Source organism: Dendrobates tinctorius, unplaced genomic scaffold (assembly GCF_039654945.1).
Source record: "Dendrobates tinctorius isolate UK_male_01 unplaced genomic scaffold, ASM3965494v1 ptg000126l, whole genome shotgun sequence".
In the NCBI taxonomy this organism is placed as follows: domain Eukaryota; kingdom Metazoa; phylum Chordata; class Amphibia; order Anura; family Dendrobatidae; genus Dendrobates; species Dendrobates tinctorius.
In genome coordinates, this window is record NW_027361794.1 from 6,482,501 (window position 1) to 6,495,654 (window position 13,154).

General features: G+C 43.3%; 1 protein-coding gene across 2 annotated transcripts in view; it reads left to right on the top strand.

The window, feature by feature from the left end:
• Positions 1-13,154, top strand: part of LOC141047230 (uncharacterized) — a 218,053-nt gene that overhangs the window by 184,180 nt on the left and 20,719 nt on the right. For both annotated transcript variants that reach the window (XM_073542191.1, XM_073542192.1), the window contains exons 2-6: positions 7,807-7,956; positions 8,086-8,265; positions 8,350-8,473; positions 8,553-8,650; positions 10,474-10,564. In XM_073542191.1, coding sequence (XP_073398292.1) covers positions 7,807-7,956; positions 8,086-8,265; positions 8,350-8,473; positions 8,553-8,650; positions 10,474-10,564 — 643 coding nt within the window. The remainder of the gene's footprint in view (positions 1-7,806; positions 7,957-8,085; positions 8,266-8,349; positions 8,474-8,552; positions 8,651-10,473; positions 10,565-13,154) is intronic.

The following is a 13,154-nucleotide window of genomic DNA, read 5'->3' on the forward strand; positions in this document are numbered from 1 at the left end:
ACTTGCTACTATGAGACTTTGCCAGAGGTAGTAAGGATAATACTTGTTAATGTGGTGATCTATACGGATGCCCTAACTGAGTTACTACAAAATGGCTGATAGCTATATTTCAAATACTATTGCTTGAAGTATAATCTTGATAAGATATTATTGTATTGGTTGGTTAATGCGGTTATATCCGCCCCCCCCCCCCACTCCGCCTGGATATTTTACCCTGATGTGACCATTTTGCATAGGCATCTGGATCCCTGTTTTTCCAGGAGAGGAATGGATGTTGTGTAGCTTTATGGGAGGGTGGCAGGGGCATCCAATGCTGGGGCGTCGGTGCTATACTCCCTGGTCCGGAAACCTAGCTATCCTTTGGGTCTAGTAAAAGCTGGGTGGTCGGCCCAAATTCACGGATACTCTTCTTTTGAGATAAGGTGGTTGGGGGAATCAGACTTTCTGATATGCATTGAATCCAGTACATTTATTATTGGTGGTTCGGATTGAGGGGAAGGGGAAATGAAGACTTTTCTTATTCCTATGCTTCAGTTCGGAGAAGTTCATGGGCATCTCTTGTTTCGCTTTGATGACCACTATTGGTCAAGAATTGTTAGTTTAATTGTAAATCGCTTTGCATCTATACTTCATTGTCTGAGGATGGTCTGTATGTGATGGAGTTGAATACTCCAGGAGTGAATGTTACCCTGTGTACAGATTTTCCACGAGGTCTATATGGCGTCACTTAAACTCGTTTCATGGAACATTAGAGGGCTGGGGAGTGCTAGGAAGCGGAATATGGTGTTCTCACAGATACGTAAAGCGCATGCGCAGATAATATGTCTTCAGGAAACCCACTTGACACCAGATACCCCATCGAGAACGAACAAGCCATCTAGGTGACTGTGATAGATTTAAGAGATTTCGTATACACCCATTTTGGTTATCCCTTATATGGGAACAAGATAGCATTACAGACCAAATGGATGTCTTCATAACAGATCATGCTGATTTTGCCGGATAGACTGGTAATGTGGGCATATTTAAGGGGATGTGTTAGGTCTGCGATTTTGTATATTGAAAGAGAATCCCATGTTAGGGAACAGAGACTTCATAGAAAAAAGAAAGTCCAGCTCAAGGAGTAAAATCCAGAATTTTCTTTATTTATTTCATTAAAATACATGCATGGCTGCTATAGTCCCGGAGGTTCTGTTCGTGTTTCGAGTGGTATACGCTCTTAGACTGAGAGCGTATACCGCTCGAAACGCGTACAGAACCTCCCGGGCACTCTCTGTGCGGCTATCCCATGTCAGGGTAAAATCCGCAGTGATGACTATATCAGCCATGCTTGTATTTTAATGAAATAAATAAAGAAAATTCTGGATTTTACTCCTTGAGCTGGACTTTCCTTTTTCTATTAAGTATTCCAAGACGTCCAAGTGGAGACGTGTCCTTACTCGGACCTTGCTGCAGCATCAATGAGGGGTGAGCTGAACTAAATCCTTTTTTCTCCAAAGAGAACAGAGACTGGCTGATGAGTGTGGGTCACTGGAAACAATATATTAATAACCCATCCGATAATACTTTACACAGATGGCTCGAGAAGGGGAGGGAGTATCTGATACATCTGCAGGAAAAAGCCCAGAGGAGACTCTTTTTCACTAAGCAAACTTACTTTGAGTTGGGTAACCAATCAAGTAAATTCCTAGCATACATAGTCCAACAAAATCAAACATCCCCATCTATATTATCCATTAATACAAGGGAGGGAACCCCGCTGCTCAGATCTGACCAAATTGCAAATAGATTTGAAGAATATTTTAGAGAGCTGTACACCTCCCAATTAAACTGTACTACAGAAGAAATTGATGAATATTTGGGCCAGATAGAGTTCCCTAGACTTTCCCATGAAGAACAGGCATTTCTGGACAAGGAGATCACTCTGGAGGAAATTCAGGAGGCAGTCATGTCTCTTTCTAATGGGAAAACTCTGGGACCTGATGGTATGCCTATAGAACTATATAAAAGATATCTAGACCAGGTTGGGCCAATTCTGATGAAAACTCTTTCTGAGGCACTTGAAAAGCACTTGCTTCCTCAGTCCTTTTATGATGCCACTATTGTGGTCATCCCAAAGCCTGATAAGCCTACTGAGGAGTGTGGTTCTTACCATCCTATATCCTTACTTAACTCTGACTATAAAATTCTCACAAAACTAATAGCCAATAGACTCAAAACAGTAATATTGAGTATCATACATGAGGACCAATCCGGCTTTACGCCAGGAAGATCCACCTCCTCTAATATTAGAAGAGTGCAGGTTCTGACACAGATAGGTCATAAATACAAAAAGCCCTGGGCAATAGCCCTTTGGATATGGCGAAGGCCTTTGATTCATTGGAATGGAGATTTTTGCAGCGGGTACTCCTAAGATTTGGTTTCACTAATAAGTTTTGTGGATGGATTGAATTACTTTATCGTATGCCGAGAGCTAATATTCTGGTGACTGGCATTTTGTCAGAGTATTTTGATCTGGGCAGAGGAACTAGACAGGGAAGCCCGCTATCCCCAATGCTCTTCGCTCTGGCGATTGAGCCAATTGCATTTAAAATTAGACAAGATCTTTTGGTTGAGGGAATTGACATTAATTCTAAGGTAGACAAAGTCGGATTGTATGCTGATGATCTTGTACTCTTCCTGGGAGAAATTAAACGGTCCCTTCCTAGAGCAATTATTCTGATTAATAGTTTTGGAGAATTGTCAGGCCTCAAAATTAATTGGAGTAAATCTGTAGTTATGCTGCTGCTTAATAATATAACCGTAGATACGCTATCCGATCTACAGGTAGTTTCCAAATTTAAATACTTAGGCATCATAATCAACTAAAACCCGATAGAAGACCTTAGAGACAATATATACCCTCTGGAGGATATGATGAGGAAGAAGTTTGAGATATGGTCCCGACTTCCCCTATCCGTAGCGGGTAGGACTGGATTAATCAAAATGATAATTCTCACAAAGTGTTTATATATGTTAGAACATACATCAATTCGGATCCCTAAGGGTTTCTTTGGGAGGCTGCATAGTCTGATGGCAACGTTTATATGGGGCTCATTCAGACCTAAATTAAGTACTAGCTCTCTACAGAGACCTAAACAACAGGGTGGATACGCAGTGCCTGACCTTTTTTTATATTATCTAGCTGGTCAACTACGTTACCTAAAGTGTTGGCTAATTCAAGATAGATATAACACAAATCCCATGAAAAATAACATGGAACAAAGAAGAGATCCCAATAATATTAAAAAATCATTTTATTCAAAATTATTTTAAAATGACAAAAGCATAATGCCATATAGGGGACACCATAAACACTCAAAAAATCATCATGAGGAGAAAATACATGACCCAGACTAGAACATGTGTGAGCCAATCGCATAACAATATATGTCAATTATCCAGATTTCATTCTATAAAAGACCATAGGTAATGTCCAAAATAGATAATATTCAAAAAATATCCCTCCCCAAAAGTGAAAAAAGTCTCTCTGTGAACTAAAGGCATAAATACAATATGGCCGTGTGTAAATGACACAGTCACCATGTAAGGCAAAAAAATCCTGATCAAGAAAGCGCCACAGTGCACAGAGAAAATGATGTATAATTACCTCTATGGAAGAGTGTAGTCCAGCGTCCCCTCACCCCGACGCGCGTTTCGCCGCCTGCTTCTTCCGGGGCGGCGAAACAGAATTTGCAAGATCCAAATTTCTGGAAGCAATATGGAGTAGTGTCGCTTATTCAGATTTTTGAGAATCAAACCTTATTATCATTTGAACAATTTCATGTGAGGTTTGGAATTCCCCATAGGGACTTTTATAGATATCTCTAGCTGAGACACGCCATACAGTACCAATTCCCGTTTCCTAGAAGATGAATTTCTAAATACCCGTTGATAGGAGTATTATCAACTCAGGGACCCAAAGGTGTGATATCCTCCCTGTATACTTTCCTGTTAAATTCCAGGATTGCATCCACTCAACTAGCTGTAGAGGGTAGATGGAAGCATTTAATCCCCTCCATTACAGATGAGCAATGGGAGGACGTAATGGAGGCACATATGGTGGTGTCTCCGGCTGCAAACAAGTTAATTCAATTGGCATTCTTCATTAATCCTATTTAACCCCAAGTAGGCTATATAAATTTGGCAGAAGGACAACTGATGAATGTCACAGGTGTGGGGATGGTGGTGCGGATTTCTGGCATCTTAGGCTACTTTCACACTAGCGTTTTTTTGCGCTGCGTGTGCATTCCGAACGCATACAAAAAATGTATCAAGCATTTTGCATGCGTTTGCTTATTTTATGTGCATGCGTTCTAACCAGTTTGACTCTTAAAACGTCCATGCGCACATCAGCGTTCCCATAAACTGTAATGTGTTTTTTTGCACATTCCATGCGCATTTGTACTCATTCATTTTTTTGACACAGGTTGGGCGCACAAAAAATGCAACAGGGTGCTTCCAGCACGCATAGGCGCACACTGCAAAAATCCACATGCACATAAAAACGCATACAAATGTTAGACAATGCGCACCTATGTTAAACATAGGGGCACATTGCGCATGCGTATGTGTGCACACGCAGCGCAGTGCAAAAAAAGCTAGAGTAAAGACAGCCTTATTTAGAAATGCAGAATTATAAAAAGATATTGGAATGATGTAATAGCTACTTTGGAACGGATAATTGGAATACCGATTGAATGTTGCCCAGAGTTATGTATTCTGGGTGTTGTGGATGAGGAAAGATGGACTCATTATGATAGAATATTTCTCCAGGAAGTTCCATTTATGGCCAGGAAGGCGATAGCATTGAGATGGATGAGGGGGAAATCACCTTCAATTCGGCAGTGGAAAAAGTTAGTGAATTATGTGATTCCATACGAAAATATATTATAGAGGGTGTCGCCAAAAGTTTCACAGGGTTTGGGAAAGATGGTGTGACTCACCCTAGACACATCTGGCCCCTGATGTTATAACTTCATCAATTTCGCGGTATAACCCCTGAAATATACCTTCTTCAATGTATGAAAGTGGTGTTGTGAGTGATCTTAAGAGTAAATATCTATTACAATCTGAATAAATACAGACTCAAACTCTGATAAGAACCTGTTGGTTTGATGGTGCAAAGCTTGTAGAAATGTTATACTTTATTTGTTGTGCTTGTTTATTCTATTGTTGAAAGTATGCTATCTACCGTGGATGGTAATGATATGCTGATCTGTATTCTATACTGCAATGCCATATGCTTGTATTAATTTGTGGAATCTTTCAATAAAAAGAGTTTAAAACGGACTGTATTCTTATACGTTGTGTGTGACTCCAGCCTTTCTCTCATTGTACGGGGCCCCCAGACACAGTATAATGTTCCCACAGTATTTTTTTTGTGTGTTTTTCATGTAGTATACGGAAGCCTATAGGAAAATGCTAAAACAAATCATATCCAGGAAAAAAAAGACTACATAGAGATATTATCATCAAATATTTCCTGTCTTGTTGTTCTTACAATCCATCTTTTATAAAAGCCTCAAACTTCTGTGTGTGAATCAGACCTGAGATCTAACGTGATAGAAGATTACAGTGCGGGGAAGACGGGAAACCTTCATATAGACGGCCGGTGGGGATGGAGTCAGTGACGGACTCTGGCCAAATATGTTTCTAGAGCCGTAGTAGAAGATGAAGATGTCGTCCTCATCATGAAGTAGTTATTTCTCCTGTCACGTGTAATGAATATCTCCTGCAGTATTGCTAATGCCGATTCCAGTGTCGGTAAATGAGACGAGAATTAGCGTTATGGAAGATGAGTCTATGACAGTGGTCCCCAACCTTTCTGATCTAGAGAGCCACCTTCAGCTCTGAGAGAGGGTCGTGAGCCACATCCAGCTCCCTCTCCCCTCACAGTAGTGGCAATCAGAGCCCCCATTACGGGTATAATGATAACCAAAGCTTTTCCACAGAAATCCCCCAGATGTCGTATAACAAGATCCAGTGGTCCCCACAATTCCCCCATTCAGTATTCTCCCATCCAGCACTCCCAACACACTGTCACATCCAGCTTCAGGCACCTCCTCGGACAGGTAGTATCCTGTCTCCAGCATACCATACTTAGAAAACATCGAAACCTCTAAGACCAGTATATGTGCAACCAGATCTGCTCTTCTGTGCAGGACTACTCACAAAATTCACCATTTTGAAATGTGCTCTTCATACCTGTTAGCTAGACCTGGAGCTAATGCACCAAGCTGTAAGACAGCCGCGAGCCACAATTCATGGGATGGCGAGCCACAAGTGACTCCCGAGCTACAGGTTGTGGACCCTTGGTCTATGAGAAACTTGTTCAGCTGCCGACTCTGAGGAGGAAACTGCTTGTTGTCTGTGGACTAAAATATATAGGTTTTATTAGTAGATATAAAGAAGAAAAACTAAATACTGTAAAATAATAAATCTCCTCATATGTTTCCCTTATTATCTCTCCAGTAATTGTATTATAGTCACGAACCGGGTTGGTTTAGTTGCCCCCTGGCCAGGGATTTATTATATCCCAATTTCCAGTTCCAGTTTGGAACTTGCAGCTCTCAGGCAGGGAGCTACACCTAGGGTAAGTAGTCTCCAGAAAGGCTGCCTTGCTGTGTTCTGGCTATTGGGCACTCTGCAGTGGGGGCGGTATGTATATCCCCGGTCTTAGGCAGGAAATACACATGTAAAACCTCCATTCCGTCAATGCCAGAATCTCCCAAATACCCCAGAACACACTTTGCTGCCACCAGCTCCTGTTTGGACAATTAAAATTAACATCATGTCAGGAGCCAACCCACACAGTAGCGTAGCTTTAGCACGGAGGTCATGGCAATACATTTATAAAGAAAGGAAAACAAAGCTAGTAAATGTGTATAGTTTTACTCCAGAAAAGATACAGTGTTTACAAAAATATAAAAAGATGTTAAAAATGAGACAATTACAATATATACAGGCAATTACAAGATAAAAAGGGATTAAAGGATGAACTTACAGTTCTCATTCAATGCAACACCATGTGGGAGAGGGCGAGGGGAGTTCTCAAGGACCAGGATTCAGTCCACAGCAGGGCTGGTATATGCTGTCACCCCAGGTCTGAACACCAGGCTGAATAAGCCTGCTAGCCTTATACTTTCTTCTGGCTGACCTCACTGGGTGGGCGGAGCTAGGGAATGTACTCTTTTCAAAAGTTACTGAAAACTCATGTGTCATAACTCTGGCCGCGAGGCTCGCAGAGGGATGGCGGGACTACCATTTTTCTTATGAAATTACCGCTCTTTCGATACCAAACATGAACTACCTGCGGCTAGTGCACGGTGGGAACCCTTTTCTTGATTCCGGATAGGCGCCAAAGCTTTAAAACCCGCTGTGGATAACTTTAAACCCGCAGTTTCCAGAAATTTAAAGTTTCCTGCTTCTATGAATATTCTGCGCCATTATATTTGGTCCTTACGGAACAAAGTGATTTTCAAAACCATGTACTCTTGCACAACGGCTGAGTGAACTGATCACAAATACGTTCCTGAGGGAGGGGGGAAAGAAAGGGGTAGAATTACACAGTGCTGGTGGAGAGAGACTTCAGCTATTTGTGTGTACTGTACAAACCTAATGGGGGGAAGGGCAGCGTGTCAGTCCCAGTAGATGCAGCGGAAAGTACTGGAGGTGTAATTGAACCCCTGTAAAATGATTCAAATTTTCCTGACTATTATTACACGGGATTTTTATGATGCTACATCGTTTCATCTTCTCATTTAGGTCTCTACAATATCAGATCCTCTCAGTGGAGATCTTCTATATAAGAGAATTTTCTTGATTTACTCATCAAGGATGGATATGAACAGAGACAAGATGGCGGAGAGGACATTACACCTCACCCTAGAGATCCTCTTCCGACTTACTGGAGAGGTGAGAGATTCTGATGACATCACATTACATCATTCTTATCTATGGAAATAAGAGAAGAACAGTAATGGTGAGATGAGGACTCTGGAAATGTCTGTACAGAGATTTATTAATGTGTCTCTCCATAACCAGGATTACACAGTAGTGAAGAAGACCTCTAGTGAGCGCTGTCAGGACCCTGTGTCTGAGGGATGGGTAAGACTCCTGAGCCCAATCACAGGGCCTCCTCCTCACCCCATGATACATGAAGACATCAATGACCAGAAGATCCTAGAACTCACCTACAAGATGATTGAGCTGCTGACTGGACAGGTGACACTACTGGAAATGCTGCAAAATTATACAATAATGCTATGAAGGGATTGAGGGGGATGACTGTATCATTGTATGCGTCAGGTTCCTATAAGATGTCAGGATGTCGCCGTCTATTTCTCCATGGAGGAGTGGGAGTATTTAGAAGGACACAAAGATCTGTACAAGGACGTCATGCTGGAGGTTCCCCAGCCCCTCACATCACCAGGTAATAGGATTATACACACACGGCCTATAATTATCTGTATGTAAAGAATGAATTCAGTCCCTGTAAGTGTTTCTTCCAGATCTGTCCAGTAAGAGGACAACATCAGAGAGATGTCCCCATCCTCTTCTTCCACAGGACTGTAAACAAGAAGATCCTAATGTTCCTCAGGATCATCAGGTAGATTGTAACAACCCTGCTGGCATCACTGCATGGCCTCTCATCCCCCGCACACCAACTTACTTTCTGCTTCAAGCCATGCTGTGAATTCTGTCTGTTGCCAGCTCTGTGCCTCTGCTCTCCATGTTTCCAGACTGTGTGTATAGGGGGGCGGCGCCTGAACTCTCTGGTTCTTATGCAGTCAGGGTGCACCTGTGTAATATGTCCCTGACCAATCACCTAGAGCCCTTGACTATTTAGTTTCGCCACACCCACTGACCTTTGCCTGTGCAATGTCTAAACTCAGTTAGCTCCTTGCTGCTGAGCCAGCCAGGCCCTGTCCTATGTCTTGCCTTCTCTGAAGGCTCTTACTGCGTATTCCTGTGTCTTGGTACCTTGCCTAGTACTTCTCTGTCCGCCTGCCAGGAGGCAGAATATCCTGGCCCTTGAGTCTTGTTCCCAGTGCCTTGTCTGTTCTCTGTCCGCCTGCCAGGAGGCAGAATATCCTGGTCCTTGTGTCTTTGTCCTTGTGTCTCTGTCTGAACTCAGTCTTACCTCTGTCTGTCAGTCTCCTTGTCCGTGGCTTCCTTCCCTGCTGTGTCTTTCCTTGTGTCCTCTCTGTCTGTGCATCTGCACCCTCGCAGCTCTGCCTGTTCGGCTCCTTAGCCGCTCTGCCTGTTCGGCTCCTTAGCCGCTCTGCCTGTTCGGCTCCTTAGCCGCTCTGTCTGCAGGGCTCCTTAGCCGCTCTGTCTGCACGGCTCCTTAGCCGCTCTGTATGCACGGCTTCCTAACCGCTCTGTCTGCACGGCTCCCTAGCCGCTCTGTCTGCACGGCTCCCTAGCCACTCTCTCTGCACGGCTCCCTAGCCGCTCTGTCTGCACGGCTCCCTAGCCGCTCTGTCTGCACGGCTCCCTAGCCGCTCTGTCTGCACGGCTCCCTAGCCGCTCTGTCTGCACGGCTCCCTAGCCGCTCTGCCTGCACAGCTCCCTTGCAGTCCAGCCTACTCCGCACCTCCTGTGTGAACAGGTCCAAACCTGTTCCTTCATATTCTACTCCTTCCTGCCTATATCCATACCTGCACCTCCTGTGTGAACAGGTCCAAACCTGTTCCTTCATATTCCACTCCTTCCTGCCTATATCCATACCTGCACCTCCTGTGTGTACAGGTCCAAACTCGCCCCTCATATTCCACTCCTGCTTGCCCAGTGTCTCCAAGCCGTGTCCGCTTGCCTAGTGTCTCCAAGCCGTGTCCAGTGTCTCCAAGCTGTGCCCGCTTGCCCAGTGTCTCCAAGCTGTGCCCGCTTGCCCAGTGTCTCCAAGCCGTGCCCGCTTGCCCAGTGTCTCCAAGCCACGCCTGCTTGCCCAGTGTCTCAGCCGTGCCTGTCGAGTCTACCTGCCTGCCTGTCTATAGCACCTGTCCAAGTGACTTGTCCCCGAGTGGGATCAGCAGCCACAGCCTGACACCACCCTGGAGTGGCACCCGACAGCTACCTGCCGCACAAGCCTGAGCTCACCATCAGAGGCTCCAGTGAAGACCGAGGTAGCTGTCGTAGTCACGCCCCTTCCAGGGTAGTCTGGTTTGTGGCACAGTGGGGCCACAACCCCCTGGCTCGTGCCATTCAGCCAAGGCGCGAGCGTGACATAGATGGAGAGAATTTGTCATGTGATCTCCCCTATAATGTCTAGATGGTGGTGAAGGTCTTGTGCTTAGTCTTGTTTTATCCAACAATATTACAGTATATGTTTTATACTTGTGTAATGTGAATGGTGGAGATGGCAGGATTAGAGCTGATCATAGATGTGACTTCTCCATCTGTCTGTGACTTTTACAATATTTATTTTAGGGTGAAGATCTGACCCATATTAATACTACAGAGACATATGTGAGGAATGACGAGCGATGTAAAGAGAAGATTACTACTTATAACTGGTCAGGTGAGTAGTAACCACTAAATATAGAGAAGTCACAGATTCTTCTCTGTCACCGGCTGTGGCTGCATTATCGATGGTGAAGTCTGACCATATCACAATTGTGTGATCACCATTTTGCCGCTAGACCACAACATGTTACTCCACCCAAAACTGTTCAAATGATATTGGTCATTGAAAGCCCTTTTCTATAGAAGTTACAACCTGGAGGATCCACCTACCCCCTGGGATTAGAAGACGCTGACCATTACCTGCTCAGTTCTGTAAACTAAAAAGCCAAATGACTGCGTACGTAGAATGAGTGCAGTGAGGCCAAGTGTGAATTTCTGTACAATAACAGAGTTTCCCTTTATCCTGACTTTTCAATTTAAAATTGACTAACTTCAAACAGGGTCGCGAGAAACTACATAAAAACATTACACCTGTGCCATGATATATCTCTAAGCTGTGCGTGGCTGATGTCTGTAATATACATTTATTCACGCCTGCAGGAGATGTGTTGGAATGACTTGAGCCCTGATTTCATGGATTGACTCCACGTCATAAATCACAGGATTACAAAAAAATATTTTTTGTATTGATCGCAGGTGACTTTGTACTTTGGAGCAGCATCATTATTATAACGTATAGGAAATATACTGGTGACATTAAGAAGTCAGAAATCTACATATCAGAAAAAAATGCTTCACCTTACAAAACAGCTTTTATTGAACCAAAATAATTTCAAAATAGAAACCAAAATATGAGCAGAAATTAAAAGTGCTTGACAATAGACCGTCGTCGGTATGATTTTCAGGGTTGTGCCTATATAACATCCAACAGTAATCTTCCATCATTGAGTCATTCCAAAAACCCTGGTAGCGGTGCTCCATTACTTTACTGTCCTGGTGAAACCGCTCGCCTTATTCATCACTTACATCCAGGGCCGGACTGGGACAAAAAAGCAGCCCTGCCACACAAACCCCACCAGCCCACAAATTATAACACTCCTCACCTCGATCAGTGAATTTTGCTTTACTTTGTCGTGCTCCTCAATCTCCTAAAAGGAGACATTTCAAGAGCCACATGTGAATGGCGCCACACTGCGTATGATCGACCACAGCTGCATTTACATGCTGCTCTACATAGTTCCAATTTTCAGGATCATGGGGGTCCAAGCAGTCGGCTCTCCAGCAATTGAAAAGTTATCCCCTATCCAGAGGAGGGGGGATTACATGGGATAATGCATTTAAACCGCTTTTCCAATATTTTATTTTTATTTGGCCATAGTAATATTTAAAATACAAACCAAAATTGACCCTCCCAAAGTCCAATGTGGCCTCTTTGACAACAAGAAAGGAGAAGTGGGTAGTGTGCAAGTCATACAGGGCTGGCTCCAGGTTTTTGAGGGCCCCAGGTGAAAGTCTCAGTGGCCCCTTTAACACATACCACAATTTGTAATGCACAGATACAGCAGAGAAATATAGGTATACAATGCCAAAGATTTCATTTCTTACATTACATGAGTGATAACTATGGTACAGTAGGTCAGAAACCAGACAGTATAGTCCTCCATACAGAATAATGAGCCCCATATAATGCTCCATACAGAATAATGAGCCCCATATATTGCTCCATACAGAATAATGAGCCCCATATAAAGCTCCATACAGAATAACAAGCCCCATATAATGCTCCACACAGAATAATGAGCTCCATATAATGCTCCACACAGAATAGTGAGCCCCATATAATGTCCATACAGAATAATGAGCCCCATATAATGCTCCACACAGAATAATGAGCCCCATATAATGCTCCATACAGAATAATGAGCCCCCTTTAATGCTCCTCGCAGAATAATGAGCCCCATATATTGCTCCATACAGAATAATGAGTCCCATATAATGCTCCATACAGAAAAATGAGGCCCATATAATGCTCCATAAAGAATAATGAGCCCCATATAATGCTCCATACAGAATAACGGGCCCCATATATTTCTCCATACAGAATAATGAGCCCCATATAATGCTCCATAGAATATTACGGGACCACATAATCCTCCATTCAGTGTAATGAGTCCCATATAATGCTCCATAAAGAATAATGAGCCCACATAATGCTCCACACAGAATAATGAGCCCCCTTTAATGCTCCACGCAGAATAATGAGCCCCATATATTGCTCCATAGAATATTACGGGGACCACATGATCCTCCATTCAGTGTAATGAGCCCCATATAATGTTCCACACAGAATAATGCTCCATACAAAATAATGAGCCCCCTTTAATGCTCCACGCAGAATAATGAGCCCCATATATTGCTCCATACTGAATAATGAGTCCCATATAATGCTCCATACAGAATAATGAGGCCAATATATTGCTCCATTCAGAATAATGAGCCCCATATAATGTTCCATACAGAATAATGAGGCCCATATATTGCTCCATACAGAATGAGTCCCATGTAATGCTCCATAAAGAATAATGAGCCTCATATAATGCTCCATACTGAATAACAAGCCCCATGTAATGCTCCACACAGAATAATGAGGCCCATGTATTGCTCCATACAGAATGATGAGGCCCACATATTGCTCCATAGAGAAT